Source organism: Coregonus clupeaformis, unplaced genomic scaffold, assembly GCF_020615455.1.
Source record: "Coregonus clupeaformis isolate EN_2021a unplaced genomic scaffold, ASM2061545v1 scaf0010, whole genome shotgun sequence".
Classification (NCBI taxonomy): domain Eukaryota; kingdom Metazoa; phylum Chordata; class Actinopteri; order Salmoniformes; family Salmonidae; genus Coregonus; species Coregonus clupeaformis.
Genome location: NW_025533465.1, coordinates 1,445,337 through 1,464,671, shown reverse-complemented (window position 1 = coordinate 1,464,671; position 19,335 = coordinate 1,445,337). Strand labels below are relative to the sequence as shown.

At 42.2% G+C, this 19,335-nt stretch overlaps 1 protein-coding gene across 1 annotated transcript; it reads left to right on the top strand.

Moving 5' to 3' along the window:
* The first annotated feature begins 11,674 nt into the window (after window positions 1-11,674).
* On the top strand, window positions 11,675-15,111 carry LOC121551008. The gene is made up of 2 exons (XM_041863513.2): window positions 11,675-11,969; window positions 13,240-15,111. Exon 2 carries the CDS (start codon window positions 13,335-13,337, stop codon window positions 14,499-14,501), a length of 1,167 nt encoding a protein of 388 aa, XP_041719447.2. The 5' UTR covers window positions 11,675-11,969; window positions 13,240-13,334; the 3' UTR covers window positions 14,502-15,111.
* The last annotated feature ends 4,224 nt before the right edge of the window (window positions 15,112-19,335 follow it).

Here is a 19,335-nt window from a genome sequence, read left to right as displayed (position 1 = left end):
TTATTGATTATATGAATCCTATATAGTAAAATTGCCAATTTGGGTGCAATCAAATCAGCTTAATTCCTCAGAGATCAAATTATATTTTAACAAAATAATGCTTATGAAATGCTTATATTACCTGCTTCTAACTACAGAAACTATTTCAGAACAATCTGAGATGGTGGGTGTCATGGCTTGCTGAAATGACATGTAACGACCCATGACTGGTTGGCTACTGTGGTAAACCAGTCTGGTATATACACCAGGCTAGTTAGACTCCACCAGCTGGGAATCGTTTCTCTGTGGTGATTCAACACCAGTATGCATTATTGTACACTTCCACAATAAATAATTTATCAATTGTCAAAGTAGCAGCATGGAGCAATGGTAAAACCCCAGGGTTTCTCAATCCAGGAAAAGAATGATAACAAGTGAGGGCCATGTCACAATTATACAGCCTATATCTGATGACAGTAGATGACAGGTCCCATTACTGACCAATCAGAATGGGTTTTTAGCCTTGGCCACTAGCTCTGGCATAGGGTTGGTTCAGAGGATCAGGGGCTGAAGTCACTTTGGGTTAAGCTCTTACAGCCAACTGTTCAAAGCCTTTTTTCACTGTTCTTCCTCTGTACTGCCATTACTCTATTTAGGGAGTTAGTGGAAAGACCGTATGTGCAGTACTTTGGATCTTTCTCTGGAACACCAATAGACATTACATAAACCTCAACATCACATCATGGGCAAAACATTAGTCCAACAAGGAGTTTCCATCACTGAAGCTGTGAATACTCAGTTTAGTTTTCAGGGGGAAAGATATGATTGACATACAAACGCTTGAATTGGCAGCATATCTCTCTAGATATACAGACCAAAGCATGCAGTGGTCACAGCTTACATACTGTAGTTTCAGCATGAAAGTCACTGAGTTTTCCGTTACAGCTACAACATGGATATGAACTGAAGTCAAGACTGGTACACAAGGATGAATCTCGAAAGGGTTTGTCTGAAAACGTAGGCTAAAGTGAAGCCCTATAAAAAATTATGGAGCAAAGTTTCAGATGAGTTTCCTTGTCTCTGTTTTTCATTTTCATTTTAAAATGTTTATATTTTGTATATCTAAATGCATATCACATGCTTTCATATCTCACTCTCTTTTCTTCATTACATTAGCTTGATAATCAGCCCAGCAGCAGAGCAAGGAACAGGGAAACCACACAGTCTATCGAATAGGCTGTAACAAAGTGCATCTCTACGTACCTCTATTAGTGCCCTCTGGGATTTTTACATTCCTTCTACTCTAATTTTAACCCCCCTAATGTCTAATGGGTTCACTCCCAGTCATGCAACTGACCAATAATCACAAATCAGTCAATTCTGCTAAGTAAAAATGAATTGATGTAATTACCCTGAAGGAAAGACCCCTGTCTATCTGAGCATCTGCCTGACGCTGTTGATCCAAACATGTTACATCAGAGGGTGTTACGAAGTGTTCTTAGTTGTCTCTGTCAACGGAATAAGTGGGTATGATGGGGGAATTCCTCTCTGATAACAGCTGTAACCTAGTTCCTTTATTTGAGTGTATTCACTCTGACACTACAGCACTAATGTGGATAGTACAAAATGTTTCAACTTTAAATTAATGAGAAAAGGTGGTTACCTGAGGATGATGCAACAACTATTTCAAACAAAGGCCAACTGGTGTTGATTGACAGGTCATTTAACTGTTTCATAATTCACATAGAGTTACACTGAGCCAGGCAGTGTGAATATGGTCATGTTAGCATTGAAGAACAGGGAGTTTTGTTTTAGCTTTTGTAGTAGAAATAGTGTGGTGGAATTAGTATTGGAACTGGTCATAAGCTCAGCAATGTTGGTGAAAGAGCAGAGGTGACATGAGTAGAGGAATGTTCCAAAATGTCTTGAGCATGGCATGCTAAAGGGAAAATAAGTAAGGATTAAATACCGAAAGAGTCTGGAGCTGTGAAAGTATAAATAGAGTAATGACAGGGTGGCTCTCGCATGCATACTTGGAAATGAATCTGTTTGACATGGCTTAGGGCCTTGCAGTGTGTTAGGCCTACATGTGTCATGTCGTGTCTAAATGTTGTCAACTACAGGAGGGATTAGCAAACAAACAAATTATGGCTCACAACAAAAACTCTGTGGCCATATTTGTCTCAACATTTATACGGCAAATGCATTTTTTGTCTTCTTTAGACACATATCACTGTGTCTGACATAAAAAAATCTGGAAAACTATACATATGCTGTACAATCCCAAGCCTTTTCCCTCTGCAGCATGCAGTGAAATGAGTGTTCAGGACACTGTGACACTGCTATGCTGGCAGGCACAAGGTGGAAACTAGGCCAGTATGAAGATGTATGCACTAACTGTAAGTCGCTCTGGATAAGAGCGCCTGCTAAATGACTAAAATGTAAATGTAAAATCTATATCTGTCCTGGAGACTGATTATGAATGTATTACGTAAGTACACAGCATGGGTTACATAACCCTAGTCATGCACTCACTCTACACCCACCCCTCTGTGCTATAGATTGTTCAACACCAACCCCCCAGTCAGAATAGCACAACTAAGAACCCCCTCCCACACACACACAACTCCCTCCGTCATAAGCTTTGAGGATTGATCTCTTATTCCATGATAACTTAACATTACATTTGACTTTAATGAATGATTCATGGAATCGAGAGATGTCATAGTAAAGTAGTTGCACAACAAATATAAATACATTCAGCTCCTTGTTCATTTCTACTTCAGTAGAGTGGAAGAAGGCAATAACATATTGTATTGCATAATAGGCTATATTCCATATGCTTTCATGCTCTTTGAAACCAATACAAAAAAAAAGTTTATCAGAGCCTATGTTCAAAGAAAGAATTACTGCTTTCAATGAGCACTGCATAACAAAGTGTGCCTCTTAGAATCACACACTAGACAGCTGTCACATCCGCTCTGCAGCTAGCCAGGATTGTAGGTCAAAGTGTGCCCATTGAACAACAACATGGATTGGTGACACATTGAGTCACATAATGGCATTAGGTGACAAGGTCATTATCTCCAAGTTACAGGAAATGATGCAGATTGGGATCCTTCCTGTCTGCATCTGCATCATTAACATTTGTGCTTTTCAACATAGTGTGAAGAAAACAACTTTAGGCTGAAAGTATTTTTCTGATTGATTGATCTGGATATGAAAACATGATTTTCAATTTTTACCTGCCTATTTTATGATTATTTCATAACAGCCCCTCCTCTCTGCAACCAGCAGTGGTTGCTGTGGCAACTGTGTGACGTATTTTGGAATCCAGGAATAGAAGCATGCGGAAGGAAGTCGTCTGAGGTCTTGTGTTCCTCATCACAATGCTCTGTTTTTCTCATGTGTGTGTCAGAGGTTAATACTGAAACATATGCGGTTTTGCCTCAAGGCAAAATGTTAACACAGAGTAAGTTTTGTGTGTTCATTGAGTGTTCATTGTGAGTTTGTGCATGCATGTTCTTTGAATTTAGTAGATGGGGAGTGATAGACACACAGTAGAGTTAAAGGGGCAATCTGCAGTTCAAACTATAACAACACTGCTGCTGTTCTGGTAAACTGCTGAGGGATGGGGCTGGAGAAATGTAACTCACTCTCAAATCCATAGACAGAGCTATGGATGCAAGGACTGACCATCCATAATATCAAAAAATAGTTTTAACCATGTTTTGAGGCTATAAAGTGTTAGTTTACAATAGCATTGTTTACAAACAATGGAGTAAAATAAGCTTATACTTTGGGTTCCGATGGGGTATGGCAGTTAAAATGAGCTCATAAGGCATTTATAAGTTATATACCTATTGATTCTTGAAGAATATATCATTAATTTGGATGTAGCAATCACAGATTGCCCCTTTAAGGAGGCAGGGGGGGGCTAAGTCCCCCTATTATGAAACAGACCCCCAAGTTACACAAAATGAGTCGTGTTCTATTTTTAGGAGCCACAATACATCTCATATGCTTATGATTATGAAGCAGTGGATGTGGCTGTGTGTATAGATGATTCCATGGGAGTTACATAAATGTTTTTCTGTGTGGAACTCTCAAACAGTGATTCACAGCTTGAAGTTAATTCTCAATTCAGGAAAACTAAATGTGGCAAGATTATGGAATAATTCTACATAGAATTTAAATTGCATTTTACAGACAGTGCACGTGTGACTCTGTATGGAGGGGGTAGTGGAGGCATAAGTGTAGGGATATATGGTGCTGGGCCTATAAAGGAGGATCAAATGGGGACATGACAGTTTTATTTCAGGTTGGGGTGTCTTCAACGGCAATAGCTGATATGCTGTAGTTTTAGTAGAAACTACAGCATGGTGTTTAACATTCCTAACTGTATCGTGTCAATGAGTGCAGGACAGATGTGGTGCAATGTGTCAATGTGTTACAGCCCATTATCTAAACTGAGACACAATAACCTCAGCTTCTGGAATGAGGCTGTGATATGAAAGACAAAGAAAGAAAGAGAGAAGGAAAAAAGAGAGAAAGAAACTTTGACAAGGTGTGGTCCAGGTGAGCAGGAAGTGTTGTCAAATATTTTCCTGCTGTAATCCAGCCTGGTCTCATAGACTAGACGTAGCATAGCAAATGTACATCTGGGACACAAATTAGTATAATATGTTACGTTTGGTACGGTTACATAAGACAGACTAAGGTGGTTGGTTGTGGTGGATGGGTGGGCGTACAACGCGAACATCTAGCAACCCAAAGGTTTCGAGTTCGAATCTCATCACTGACAACTTTAGCATTTTAGCAGCTTTCCTACTACTTTTTAGTTACTTTGCAACTACTTAACATGTTAGCTAACCCTTCCCCTAACCTTAACCCGTTTAGCTAACCCTTCCCCTAACCCTAACCTTAACCCTTTAAACTAACTCCTAAAATGAACCCTAACCTTAATCCTAACCCCTAACCCTAACCCCTAGCCTAGGTAACATTAGCCAGCTAGCTAATGTTAGCCACTTGCTAGAATTCGTAGCATATCATACATTTGCAAATTCTTAACATATTGTACTTTTTGCAAATTCGTAACATATTGTACATTTTGCAAATTCGTAACATATAATACGAATTGTAATTCGTAACATATCATACGAAATGGATGATGGACATCCACAAATTAATACATACTATACGAAACGTAGAATATCATTCTAAATGGAGTGTCACGATCGTTGAGAGACGGGTCAGACCAAGGTGCAGCGTGAAAAGCGTACATGTTTATTAAACTCAATAAACATAAACAAAACAAGACACAACGTAACGTAACGTAACGTGAAGTCCTCAGGCTATACACATACAAGCCTAACACGGAACAAGATCCCACAACTAAGGTAGGCAAACAGGCTACTTAAGTATGATCCCCAATCAGAGACAACGAGCGACAGCTGTCTCTGATTGGGAATCACACCCGGCCAAACATAGAAATACAATACCTAGAACATAAACATAGAATTTCTAGCATAGATTCTCACACCCTGACCAAACCAACTAAAGACGACCGGCCTCTCAAGGCCAGGGCGTGACATGGAGTGTCTCGGATTTACATACATAATAATATGACATGCTCTGAGACCAGGTTGCAGCAATGGTGTCAATAGAACAGAATGCACAGTACAGTATAGAGATCATGGCCTTTGCCCTCATCAGTGGACTCCTCATGTTGGTATTTTAGGCACGATCCCAGTGTGTCCCAGGGAACGTTACATAACATCCCTGTACCACCATCTTTCACTAAAACCTCCTTGTCCTCTCCCAGTGGTCAGTTCTGTCATTCAGTCTTGCTGGGATGAACAGCCTAACTGTGAGTCCCTCTGTGCCACTGTGTACCACCCACTTGGCAGGCAGGACCAGGCAGGACAGAGATATTTATATCCCTGCTGCCTACTGGGATACTGGAAATGAAGTGAGTGTGTAATGCCCCGAGTGAATGTGTATTTCAGGCAGAAAAGGCAAAAAAGCAGGCTGTGTTACAGTGTAGGTACAGTTACATAAAAGTGTTCCTTTAACTCAATTGAAGACACTGATATTGAGTATCATTAAATTAATTGGAGTATGACCTGTTCAATTATGTATGTGAATACATGCATGCATCCCAGCTATCTCCCACCTACCCCACCCCAGCTTGCAGTGAGATAGATAGATAGATAGATAGATAGATAGATAGATAGATAGATAGATAGATAGACAGACAGACTAGCCCCCGGCCCCATGATGTTTGATCTCCTTTGGCCTGTGATAGCCATGGCAAACACAGTGAGGAAGACAGTGACCTCACCATGTACATTGAGATCTGTACAGAAGAACACCGGAGAAAATGGGTTATCCAACTAATCCCTGCCCCCATAGAATTAGAACCTTCACAGCACAGTACAGTACAGTACAGTACAGTGCAGTTTGAGGTGACTAATTTGTACTGCATCCCAAACAGAGGCTACTGCATGTACACCAGTAGTGGTGCTGGTTGTGCTCTCCCTGCAAAAACAGGACTCTGTCCAATTTGTGTCATTTGCTGGACCAGATGGGCTGGAATTCATCTGACCCAGAACAACCTCCTCACTAGCTACTAACGTCAGAGGAGAGGGCCTCAGACTACTGCCACTAATAGAAGGGTTCAGGTGATCTTTTGTTTGTTTATATCTTTGCTTTGCATCAGACCCACGCAAACAGCAAGCATTCACGCAGGCTTTGTTGAAGGGATTGTTGAAGGGGAGAGGACCAAGGCAGGCACTGTGCCAGCTGTGGTGGGTGCGTGGTGGTTAAGTAGTTAGTGGAGAGGGCCGGAGGAACGCCTGTGGTCATACCAAATGGACAGAGAGGGTGATAATTGGGAAATGGCATCACTAGCGCCTTGCAGCCCCTGGTTTTGCCTAAGAACTGATTTGATATGTTATGAAGTCAGCAACCAGTTCATTGAGCATTATACACTACCGGTCAAAAGTTTTAGAACACCTACTCATTCAAGGGTTTTCCTTTATTTTTCCTATTTCTATATTATAGAATAATAGTGAAGACATCAAAACAATGAAATAACACACATGGAATCATATATTAACCAGAAAAGTGTTAAACAAATGAAAATATATTTTAAATGTGAGATCTTCAAATAGCCACCCTTTGCCTTGATGACAGCTTTGCACAGTCTTGGCATTCGCTCAACCAGCTTCACTTGGAATGCTTTTCCAACAGTCTTGAAGGAGTTCCCACATATGCTGAGCACTTGTTGGCTGCTTTTCCTTCAATCTACCTTCCGACTCATCCCAAACCATCTCAATTTTGTTGAAGTCGGGGGATTGTGGAGGCCAGGTCATCTGATGCAGCACACCATCACTCTCCTTCTTGGTAAAATAACCCCTACACAGCCTGGAGGTGTGTTGGGTCATTGTCCTGTTGAAAAACAAATGATTGTCCCACTAAGCCCAAACCAGGTGGGATGGTGTATCGCTGCAGAATGCTGTGGTAGCCATGCTGGTTAAGTGTGCCTTGAATTCTAAATAAATCACAGACAGTGTCACCAGCACCCCCACACCATAACACCTCCTCCTCCATGCTTTACGGTGGGAAATACACATGCAGAGATCATCCGTTCACCCACACCGTGTCTCACAAAGACACGGCGGTTGGAACCAAACATTTCAAATTTAGACTCCAGACCAAGGGACACATTTCCACCGGTCTAATGTCCATTGCTCGTGTTTCTTGGCCCAAGCAAGTCTCTTCTTCTTATTGGTGTGCTTTAGTAGTGGTTTCTTTGCAACAATTCAACCATGAAGGCCTGATTCACACAGTCTCCTCTGAACAGTTGATGTTGAGATGTCTGTTACTTGAACTCTGTGAAGCATTTATTTGGGCTACAATTTCTGAGGCTGGTAACTCTAATGAACTTATCCTCTGCAACAGAGGTGACTCTGGGTCTTCCATTCCTGTGGCGGTCCTCATGAGAGCGAGTTTCATCATAGCGCTTGATGGTTTTTACGACTGCACTTGAAGAAACTTTCAAAGTTCTTGAAATGTTCCGTATTGACTGACCTTCATATCTTAAAGTAATGATGGACTGTCGTTTCTCTTTGCTTATTTGAGCTGTTCTTGCCATAATATGGACTTGGTCTTTTAACAAACAGGGCTATCTTCTGTATACCCCCCTACCTTGTCACAACACAACTAATTGGCTCAAACGCAATAAGAAGGAAAGAAATTCCACAAATTAACTTTTAAGAAGGCTCACCTGTTAATTGAAATGCATTCCAGGTGACTACCTCATGAAGCTGGTTGAGAGAATGACAAGAGTGTGCAAAGCTGTCATCAAGGCAAAGGGTGGCTATTTGAAGAATCTCAAATATATTTTTAACATTTTCATTTTAGTCATTTAGCAGACGCTCTTATCCAGAGCGACTTACAGGAGCAATTAGGGTTAAGTGCCTTGCTCAAGGGCACATCGACAGATTTTTCACCTAGTCGGCTCGGGGATTAGAACCAGCGACCTTTCGGTTACTGGCACAACGCTCTTAACCACTAAGCTACCCGACACTTTTTTGGTTACTACATGATTCCATATGTGGTATTTCATAGTTTTGATGTCTTCACTATTATTCTACAATGTAGAAAATAGTAGAAATAAAGAAATATCCTTGAATGAGTAGGTGTTCTAAAACTTTTGACCGGTAGTGTACACTGAGTATTCAAAACATGAAGAACACCTGCTCTTTCCATGACATAGACTGGCCAGGTGAATTCAGGTGAAAGAAATGATCCCTTATTGATGTCACTTGTTAAATCCACTTCAAATCAGTGTAGATGAAGGGGAAGAGACAGGTTAAATAATTATTTTTATGTCTTGAGACAATTGAGACATTTATTGTGTATGTGTGCCACTCAGAGGGTGAATGGGCAAGACAAAAGGGAGTATTTCATAATGTCTCAAGCGGCTAGCTGTTGCCTATAGTCTGGATTTGAAACTAACTCAAGAGAGACTTCTTGAAACCCGGGAATTATTTTCATAAGATGCTTGGTGGTCATTAGACTGATGCATACAGTATGTTCCACTAAAAGCTCATGTGACTGCTGAACCCAGTGGCGGCTCCTGAAAAAATTCTCAGGAGGGGCAATTTTTCTGATGATTTAGGTGACCTACACACATTTTTAAAAAGATATGTCCAGCAACAACATGAAGACAGGGGCAGCATATAAGTCAATACCAGAAGCATTTATTGACTGATCTGGGGAGATGGATTCCAGTTTCTGTGACAGATTATAAATAATCTCTGATGCCTTTGTTATATTAGCTTTTGGTTGAATGTACTGTCGTAGTAAATATATAATGTTATAGCTTGGTCTGACTAAAATCTTGTGCATGACCCATTTTGTGTTGGGCGTTTGTTTTCAATCAATGCTGTTCCTATCCTATAACAATGGACAAAAGAGTCCTATCTTGTCAGCCTTGTCAGCAGGTGGCCAAGGACAACACCCACGCCATAGGTCTCTCAGTTCTTCCAACTCACGAGTTCTTGCTCTGAGGACACACACACACACACACACACACATCATCACTGATAACACACACACACACACACATCATCACTGTTAAACACACACACACACACACACATCATCACTGTTAAACACACACACACACACACACAAAAATCCCCTCTCTTTAGGCTGAACATTTGAAGACAGAGAACCCGACTCAGAGCCAATGCAACAGTGGAGGGGACCTCGCCCAACTCATCAGGACCAATCAGAAGATCAGAACTACTAGATTCAACCTACATCATTTATTGTATAAAATGTCAGCACACAATGTTTTCGGGCTCTCTTCAGATAGCTCCCTAAGAGTTTGACGAAACGAGTCCGTGCACGCGATTCCAGATATCTTTACCTCTGAATAAACTGCCTTTATTATACCATATCCACCCTGTCCAAAGTCTCTACTTGGTCTCAGTTCTCCAGTAAACTTGTGATTATCAACAGTACACAACGGTAACAAACAATTGGGGGAACTCACGGGGCAGATAGTAAGGTCACAGTGACACAGAAAGCAGTTCAATGTCGGGGCTCGGGGTACAGAGTCGCTCTCTTACCAGGATCGATTTTCCCTGTGACTGTCAGATCGAGGTCCGCTCCGACCAGGGTGAAGCCGGCCGGCTCCACTTCTCTGTCCGGGACTCTGTCATCCAGCCAAGTCTCCCAGCTGTATTGGATTCCGCTGCCAGCAACGTTTTCATTATTTAGTCAGTTCGTAGCGGGTATGTACACGATCAACAAGATCAGTCCAAAACCCACCACTCGAAATCCATGGTTGGCAGAATGTTTGTAAACTAAGTGTACAAATTAAAAACATAAAATAACGCCACTAAGTGTACAAATTAAAAACATAAAATAACGCCACACTGCAGGTCGCAAAGAGCGCTGCTAGCCGCTATTTGCTTAGTTACGTTCATGGTTACGTCACGTATGACGAAAGCGTAAGTGCAAGCCCACAGACACCCATAGAGAATGTATTGAAAGCTTTGAAATTTGAAAAAAATAGATTTTACATGACAGGCTATGAGAGACTTCTGGGCGATTTTCAACCTGACTGAAATCGCCCAAAAACGGGCGGGGCCATTTGAAGCACGACTTTAGCCTGATTTGACATTTAGTGGCAGTCAGATCAGATTACAACACTGATAACTACTGTTGCCGTGATATAATTGATTAGAAAAAAAATCCCTTCCTTTTCCCGTTTGGCAGTGCGTCGCCCATATCGCCCTATTGAACAGGCCGTCCCTGGCTGAACCCCTGAAGAACACATTAAACCACCTACGGTTGCAACCTGGTCTCAGAGCATTTCGGATTATTCTGTACGTAAATCCGAGACCCTCCATTTAGTATGATAAGTAGTAGGCCTACACTGTGTTTTTCGGAGATTCTGAGAATATTTCGCAAGGCTGGGTCAAGCGCTTGGCTTATGTTATGGAGTTCATTGACACTGTGAAAGATGGATCATTGCAAAAGAAGCAATATGGAAAACAGAGAGTATTTCCCTGAACTGGTAGAGCATGGCATTTGCAACGCCAGGGTTGTGGGTTCGATTCCAGTATTTAAAAAATATAAAAAATGTATGCACTCACTAACTGTAAGTCGCTCTGGATAAGAGCGTCTGCTAAATGACTAAAATGTAAATGTAAACGTAACTATATCCCTCCAGACACATACAGCTCAATATATTTTTTAGGAATGTCTCCTTTTATAATGGAGAATATATTCAGTGGAGATCACTATATGCTGAAAAACTGTGATGTGCTTGCATAATGACTGCTGGCATTTTTTTCATTCTCAATTCTATTCCAACAACTCGGATCTGTCACTCACTTTGACCTGATACCAAGCATGCCATCCATAAAGCTGATATTGGGTTGAAGAGCATAAGTCTATTGGAAATCTGCAGGGAGAGTGAGAGGGAGCCAGAGCTGTAAATATTACTTAATTGTTACGAAAGGATGGGCGAGCGAGTTCAGTTGATGATGCATGAGCAGGATAACGTTATGTGAGCTTTCCCTTGCGGGGTGGGTCTTAGCATGGAGAGAGGCGGTCTCAGTGAGCGCACCACACATACGCGGCCAATTGGTTCAAGTGAGGATAGGGAACGTCCTCGGCTGAACTTCACCGGGAAAGAAACAAATAGGAGCTGCAGCATTCCAAGTGGAGCAGAAACGCGAGACGCAAGGTGTAAGAACGACTAGTAGCCTAATACTGAGTAGGCCAACAGTATCCTACTCCGTGCAGGCAACAAAGTATCCTATGTATTCGATGACCCAGTGCTGAATCGAAGCTGCTGAATTATTACGATCGCTCTGTTGGCTTTACATTGTGACGCGGCTTTACATTGTGACACGAAATTGAAAGGTCGGTGCTTTTCTGAAACAACGAGAATCCAACTCAAGGTAATTTTACAATTTTCACAAATGCCATATATTTCAACAGTGCATTCATTAAACTACAGAGAATAGGCAAGCATAATGAGCACAAATGTGACATTGTTGCCTATAACAGAAGTCTATCAATTATGTAGGCTACCATGATGAGGTTATATAAAATCAAATATTTACCAAGTAAAGAAAACTATAGCCTACTTTCGATTCAGCTTATATATATATATATATATATATATATATATATATATATATATATATATATATATATATATATATATATATATATTTGTTTGACTATTCTAAATGAATGTAGCCAAAGCAACAACTACTCAACAAATGTCATTATTAGGTAGTAGACAAACATTATTTTAAAGTCAAATAATTATGATGAATTAAGATGATCTGAATAGACTTGGTGGAACAAGTATGCAATTATGCTTAACAGGACCTTCATTGCAATAGTCTGTTGAAACTTTTAATTGCGGTTTCAGTGGGTTATTTCGTTTATTTTGTATATCTGACTGGAATTAAGAATGACATCCACTAAAAGGTTTAGAGAAGAACCAGTTCAGTCTTCGCTTAGGGATGTAGGTTAACAGTTCGATCCATACAGCGAACCAATTTTAAAAGAACGGAGGGTATAGCAGTGAGGCGCAGAGTATTCTCAACTCGCAAACTAGGCAATTGCTCTTATCAATGTCCTTGATGCAATTCGATTCCTGCAAGATATAACGTCTGGTCATGAACTCAAAATGTTAAGCCATTTTGTTTTAGTGAAATTTAAAATAGACAAGGCAATCAATGCAGGTCATTGCGCGGATTTTTCTAGAGGTTGATACGGTGTGTTAGATAACACTAAGTTAGCCTACATGTAGGTCAACACTGATTTAGTCTGATGAAGCAACATCAGTTCCAGTCATTGGGTCAGGACAGCGATAATAAAAGCTTTCTTTAGAATTGGGAGGAAAAAACAATAACATTTTAGCCTTATATTTATTAAAGAAATCATAATATAGATCTTATAATTAACCGTTTAACCTTTAGACTGCTGACAGGTGCCCACTTTGATTATTATATTGTAAACATTTTCAAAAGAGATTAAAATTTCTGTCTAGCACTTAGTACATAATGTTTCTTATTCAAGAGTCATGTGGGGTTGTTGTGCAAGTAGCTCCAGTTTAACTGGAAAGATGTAATGGGGTTACATAACATTGTGTTGTAACCGATCTTGCATAACTAAATCCCCCTCTCCATTTCTTCTTCCTCTTTTGAACGCTAGGTGGGGCTATTGCAACAATTTACCGCCATACCGTTCCATGACACTGGATTTTGAGACACTATCTGAAGAACAGAACATCTCAACACAGCAAAACCATGAGTGTGACCAGTGAGATGTTTGAAGAAGATTCTCAAGACATGAGGGAGCAGAGTGGTGGGGAGTCCAGTGCTGCACCTGGTGGGCCCCTGTCCTTCACAGACAAGGCCGTGTCCATCCTGACCTCTAGCAGCCTGCTGGCCCGCTCTCTGCTCGGACGCACCTCTGCTCTGAAGCGCACCAATGACCCACCCGCCTCTGGGAATGCCCTCAGGCGGAAGCGTGAGTTCATCCCCAGCGAGAAGAAGGATGATGGCTATTGGGACAAGCGCAAGAAGAACAACGAGGCGGCCAAGCGCTCCAGGGAGAAGCGCCGCGTCAACGACATGGTGGTGGAGAATCGCGTGCTGGCGCTGCTGGAAGAGAATGCACGTCTCAGGGCCGAGATGCTGGCTCTCAAGTTCCGCTTCGGCCTGGTCAAAGATCCCACCAACACACCCATCCTGCCCCTCACCGCAGCCGCCTGTGCTCCACAGACCTTGGCTCCACACTACTATCTGCCCAGTGGACCAGGGAGCCACCCTGCTGCCCACGGGGGCCAGTTCAGCGTGCGAGGCTCCAGGGACGCTGGCAGCATGTCAGAGGACTCTGGGTTCTCCACCCCTGGCAGCTCCAGTGTAGGGAGCCCCCTCTCCTTTGAGGAACGGCTTAGTGATCATGGCAAACTGTCCCCACACAGAGCAGAGGAGCTGGGCTACGAGCTCCACCAGTCCCCTGCAGAGGCACAGGTGCACCACAGTGGACACTTCCCTGGGGAGCTCTCCAGAGTGATGATGGGGAAAGTGGAGTCTGGGGAGGGCATAAAGAACTTTCCTCACAAAATGCGCTTTAAGATCCCCAGCAGTGGGGAGGACATCAGGCACAGCCCCATACAGTCAATGGGAGCAAGAGACGGTCCCCGGGAAGCAGCGAGCGGACACATCATGTTGGGTGGAGCTGAGGGGGCAGGAGTCTGGCCACAGCAGCAGGAGGGAGAGGAGACCAGGAGGGGGCGACAACGGCAAGAGTCCCTTCAGTATGGCCATCCTACACCCCCACAGGGCCAGCCAGAGTTCCATTACCATACAGAGAACAATGTCCTCAAGTCCCACCTTAGCTCCCTCAGTGAAGAGGTGGCCCAGCTCAAGAAGCTGTTCTCAGAGCAGCTGCTGGCTAAAGTGAACTGAGCCCAGGACTGAGTCAGTGGATGCTTGCTGAACTGTCCCATCCCAGAAGATGAAGCTCAATCTGAGCTAGCATACTAACATAAGCACACACACATGGTGAAAATGAGATAATGAGGGAAACAGAGACTCTAAACACCACAGTACCTTGGCACACTGAGCTGCTATGGTGACAAACCAATGCCCTAGGCCAACTGGACTATGATCCACCAACTCCTCAATTCCAACTGTTTACCTTGATGTTTTTGTAGTGTGTGTATTTTTACCCTCTAATTTTGAGTTGTCATGATTTTCTACTCCTAAACTCCTAAATGCTTATCCACGGCTCAATAGAGAACTGTTTCTGTAACAGGGACAAAATCCCATCATCACCTTATGAAAGCACAAAGCTATATGTGTTGGTTCACTTATGGCCCTCTGCCTCATACACTGTGAGACCCTCAAAAACACCGACACAAGAGGACACTGCCTCATCTCTCCAGAGGATACTGTATTATTGACTGTCATTTCCACTCTGCATGTACAACAATGCTGCTTCTCAAGGTCTCACAACCACAGACAAAGCAATGTCAGTGATTGAGACATTGAGGTGAACTGGGGCTGAACTAATGTACACTGTAATTCAACTGGAACTTCAACAAACTCATTATTAGTGCTGTGGCATTGGCACTCATTCGGTTTGAATAGGCATGAGGAAAGAACACCACACTCTTTTAAACTGTAAACACAACCATAGAAAGGAGAGAAGAGACAGTATGAGGACAGATAACCTGAAAGGTGACGGTCTCCAGTCCCTGAATGGGGACTTTGAACTATTGTCATCTCTTTAATGTATTGTAACACAATGGACTTTGGATGAGGACAATTGGAAATCAACTAATACTGTATCATTCCATTGCACAGTCAACAGCATAGCTGTGAGGACACACACACACCATGTCAATCAATGAAATGTGGTATGCTTCATGTAGGACAACACACTGTGTCTGGCAACTAGTGAAAGTGTTTTCATGTCTCAGTTGAATACTTTTTGTTAGCCTTGTCCAAAGAATACATGGTATGTGTAATTACTAGACATGCACTGTAAACGGTATCTAGGTGATGAAAATATTTGTTGTTATGTGAATATCTATATGAATATCAATTTTTGTACTTGTGAATAAATCTTTGAAATGAAATATTTTTGTCCCATTTTGATTATAAACTTTCTAATAATCTAAAAGTCAAGCAGCCACTTGATCATGGATGGGCAACATACAGTATCAGGGGTGGTCAACGGCCTGTGAGCCCATTCAATCTGGCCCGCGAGAGGTTTGATTAAAAATTAAATGTGTGCGGCCCTAAGCTGAATTTTTTTATCCCAATGTGGCCCTCGAGCCAAAATTATTGCCCACCCCTGCACTTGATCCTCCCACTGTTAGGATACCATTATATCCACCAAAGCATGCATTGTCATAGATTTCCTCCATGTATTAAGTCAATGAGAAAACAACATGTTGCAGTCAAAATACCTCCACTTACACTGTGGAAATATGTATCCAGTTTTTAAAAAATAATGTCTCTTGCTTTGTCTCACAATATCTAACAGACGGAGTAATTGTTCTACATTGACTCAAATATTTCTTCAGAGATTAAGTAGCAGCCTTTTGAGAACATATTTCATCAGTAAGCACAGAAGTCAACCTGTCTTTCTACTAGCTTGATAAATGAATCTCCTCTGTCACATTTTTCTCCTGTCTGAGACCTAAGTTCCTTATTAAGCCTTACACATAGTTAAGTATGTAGGAAGAGCAGCAGTGCCAGAGGTGCTGACAGATGTGGACAGGGTAGACTATAGAGCTGTGTCTATCCAGACAGGAGCAAACGAGCCCTGAGGGGTGGTGTCTGCATGCCAGTCATCAGCTAGTGTTTATTAGAGGCCACAGCTACAGAGGAACTGGAATTATAATCATTACAGGGGATTTCAGGGGATGTGGGTGGTATGAGCTAGACTGGGCCTGAAGACACATTCACATCAACGATTGCTGAAATAAGATTTAATCATAACAAAAATGAATTACAATCCCTGCACGGCACACATAGGTTCACTCATCATGCAGATGCTTTACTAAGAGCTTTACCTACTTAGTCTCAGATCTGTCATACCAATGACCTTTAAAACCTATAATTTGTCAGAACGATATTAATTTCCCATATGAAACCCCTTAACACACCAAAGCAGATCAGAGCACGGTTAGAAATATAACAGCATAATAACAACTTTAGAAACCACTAGGTGACAGCAAAGACTACCATTTGTTGAGCTATTGTTGTCATTCAGAGCATGCACTATAGATCGTGACATAGTAGCCTATGTGTTTATCTCAGTGACACAGATTTTATTTGGTGCAGGTGTAGTGGCAAAATTACACCAAGGTTGGATTACTATGTCACTCAATAACAACACTCAACCCATCAAGTCATTTAATTATTATTTGCCCCTAGTAACCAAGCCCTACATTGAATGAGATACGCCTATCTAAACCAGCATGTGTGTCAATGTGAACAAGTCAAATCAATCAAGATGAAGAGAAAACAAGCCGACAGTAGACCTCTGTAGAGGCTCCATGTACTCCATGTATCCACCAGTGCAGAACATCTTCCATTCACTGAGCCCTGTGCTGTTCCAATCTCATTACAAAGGAGAGGCTCTCCTCAACCTGCAGCTGGATTCACAGGTTCCTCAGTAAATTGGGGATTCCTGTAGTGAGAGTGGGAGGAAGAGGAAGGGTGGGGGTGGAAGAGAGGAGAGGAGTGAGGCTAGTTAATGAAGCTACTACTGCATCAGCTCACTACTACACCACCACCCCCAACAATACACCCCTTAAACCGCAACCCCCCTGCTACTCCCCTCTCCATTCTGTCCCCCCTGTTTTTCAGCTGGAGATAAAGCCGGTTGCTAGGCAGGAAGTGTGACAGTTGCCATGGGAACCCGTGCATATGTAGCTAGGAGGGGGAGTGGTTGGGTAGGGTGGGGTACAGAGGGAGTGGGGGGGTGCGTCAAGTTCACGGCCAATGCTTCAGCTCTGAACAAAGAGGAATGGGAGAGAGAGGGGTAAAATGTAAGCGTGGCGGTGCTTGGTCCATGTTTGGGGTTCTCTCCAGATGATGAGATGGACATAGAGTAGGCTATGAGTGGCATCTTCAGGTAAACAGCAATTATTAGACATAGAAAAATGAGGACCAATCTTCTAAGCCTCCATATGACCCAGATTAATGAAACATCTATATGCATTTGCTCTCAAGGTTGTTTCTATCATTGACATGTATGAGGAAGGTATTGCTGCATGCTCACTCCCTCCTTTCATTATCCACAACACAAAGAAACACTAAGAAAACCTATCACAAATGGTGAGTCAACCTGCTCATGTGAACACAAATCAGGCATATGGAGCTGCACTTGTGTCTGTGACTCTGTGTTCAATAACACAATGATAAACAAGAAAAGGCATGGCATTGCAGGCAGAGCTACAGAAAGTGCATTTGAAAGCTCAAGTGGGTCGGTTGAAAAGAGAGAGAGAGAGAGAGAGAGAGAGAGAGAGAGAGAGAGAGAGAGAGAGAGAGAGAGAGAGAGAGAGAGAGAGAGAGAGAGAGAGAGAGAGAGAGAGAGAGAGAGAGAGAGAGAGATTATGCTGAACAAAGACTGAGCCTGAAGTCAGACTTCATCCTTCCATGCCCTGCTGCTCTCTCCGGCCACATGAGAAGAAACCAGGGCCTTGAAGATAATGAGCGAGATCAAATAAAAACATCCGCAATTGGAAGCAGCCCTCTAGGCATCCAGCCAGTCCTTTTGTTTCAATCAAAACTGCGGTGGACACAACAAAATGCATTAAATACCGTTATCGCTACAGTTGTTTCCATGGCTCGCCGTGATGCAAGAGAGAACAGGCACGTGTGCAGCTTGTAAGGTCAGATAGCGGAGGGCAGATGGACTGGGTAGAGGAAGAGGATGTAATCATCACAAAGCACAGGAGGTCACATAGTCTATCTCCTAACCATGAGCCTGTCCCACCAGGAACTCATGTACCAGAAAACAAGCAGAATGAGAGTGAGAATGAGCTGTCAACCTTCCCCTTGCTGTAACTACATGGCATCTTCATATCCAGCTAGGACATAGGCCTAGGCCTAACCTATATTGCTCATTCCAAATCAAGATATGCATGAAATGAGCAAAAGGATTTGGATATTTCAGACAAATAATTTTTGTCAGGGGGCACAGATTACATTCCACTAGTCTACACTCCATTTCAATCATTTCACCCTGTTATTACTGTATTGGGTAACACATTTCTGAACTGGCAATAACAGCAATAAACACACAATTTCAGCCAATGTGTTACAACTGTGTATTTAAAACTATGTAAAGTGTTACCCTGTATATGGTATAAGATGACAGGGGGCTTTGGTGATCAATTAAGAATTTACACTTCCTTTCCATCACTGAATGCTGTGCATTGAATATTTCATGCAAAACATTATAATTATTGTGTCATAAGAGGGAGGATGCCAATAAAGTAGCCTACTGTATAAAGAGGTTTCAATGTCTTTATCAGATGAGAATGAGGTACTGAGCTCTTGAGATTTAAGCTGTTATGCAAAAACTGTAACCAGATGCATCCAACCACAAGGCCACAGCTGCTGGAAATGAGAGCCAATGTCACAACAAAATCAGACAACTTACTGCAATGTGTCCACAAATTACAAAAACTCATTTTCATCCTGGTCTTGCTTGGCGTGATCAGTCTGGTCTCATAGACTAGACATAACATAGTAAACAAAAATCTTGGACACTCAAATT

Excerpts from the sequence above, each read along its gene's own strand:
- LOC121551008 (XM_041863513.2), top strand. The coding sequence starts at position 13,335 with ATGAGTGTGACCAGTGAGATGTTTGAAGAAGATTCTCAAGACATGAGG.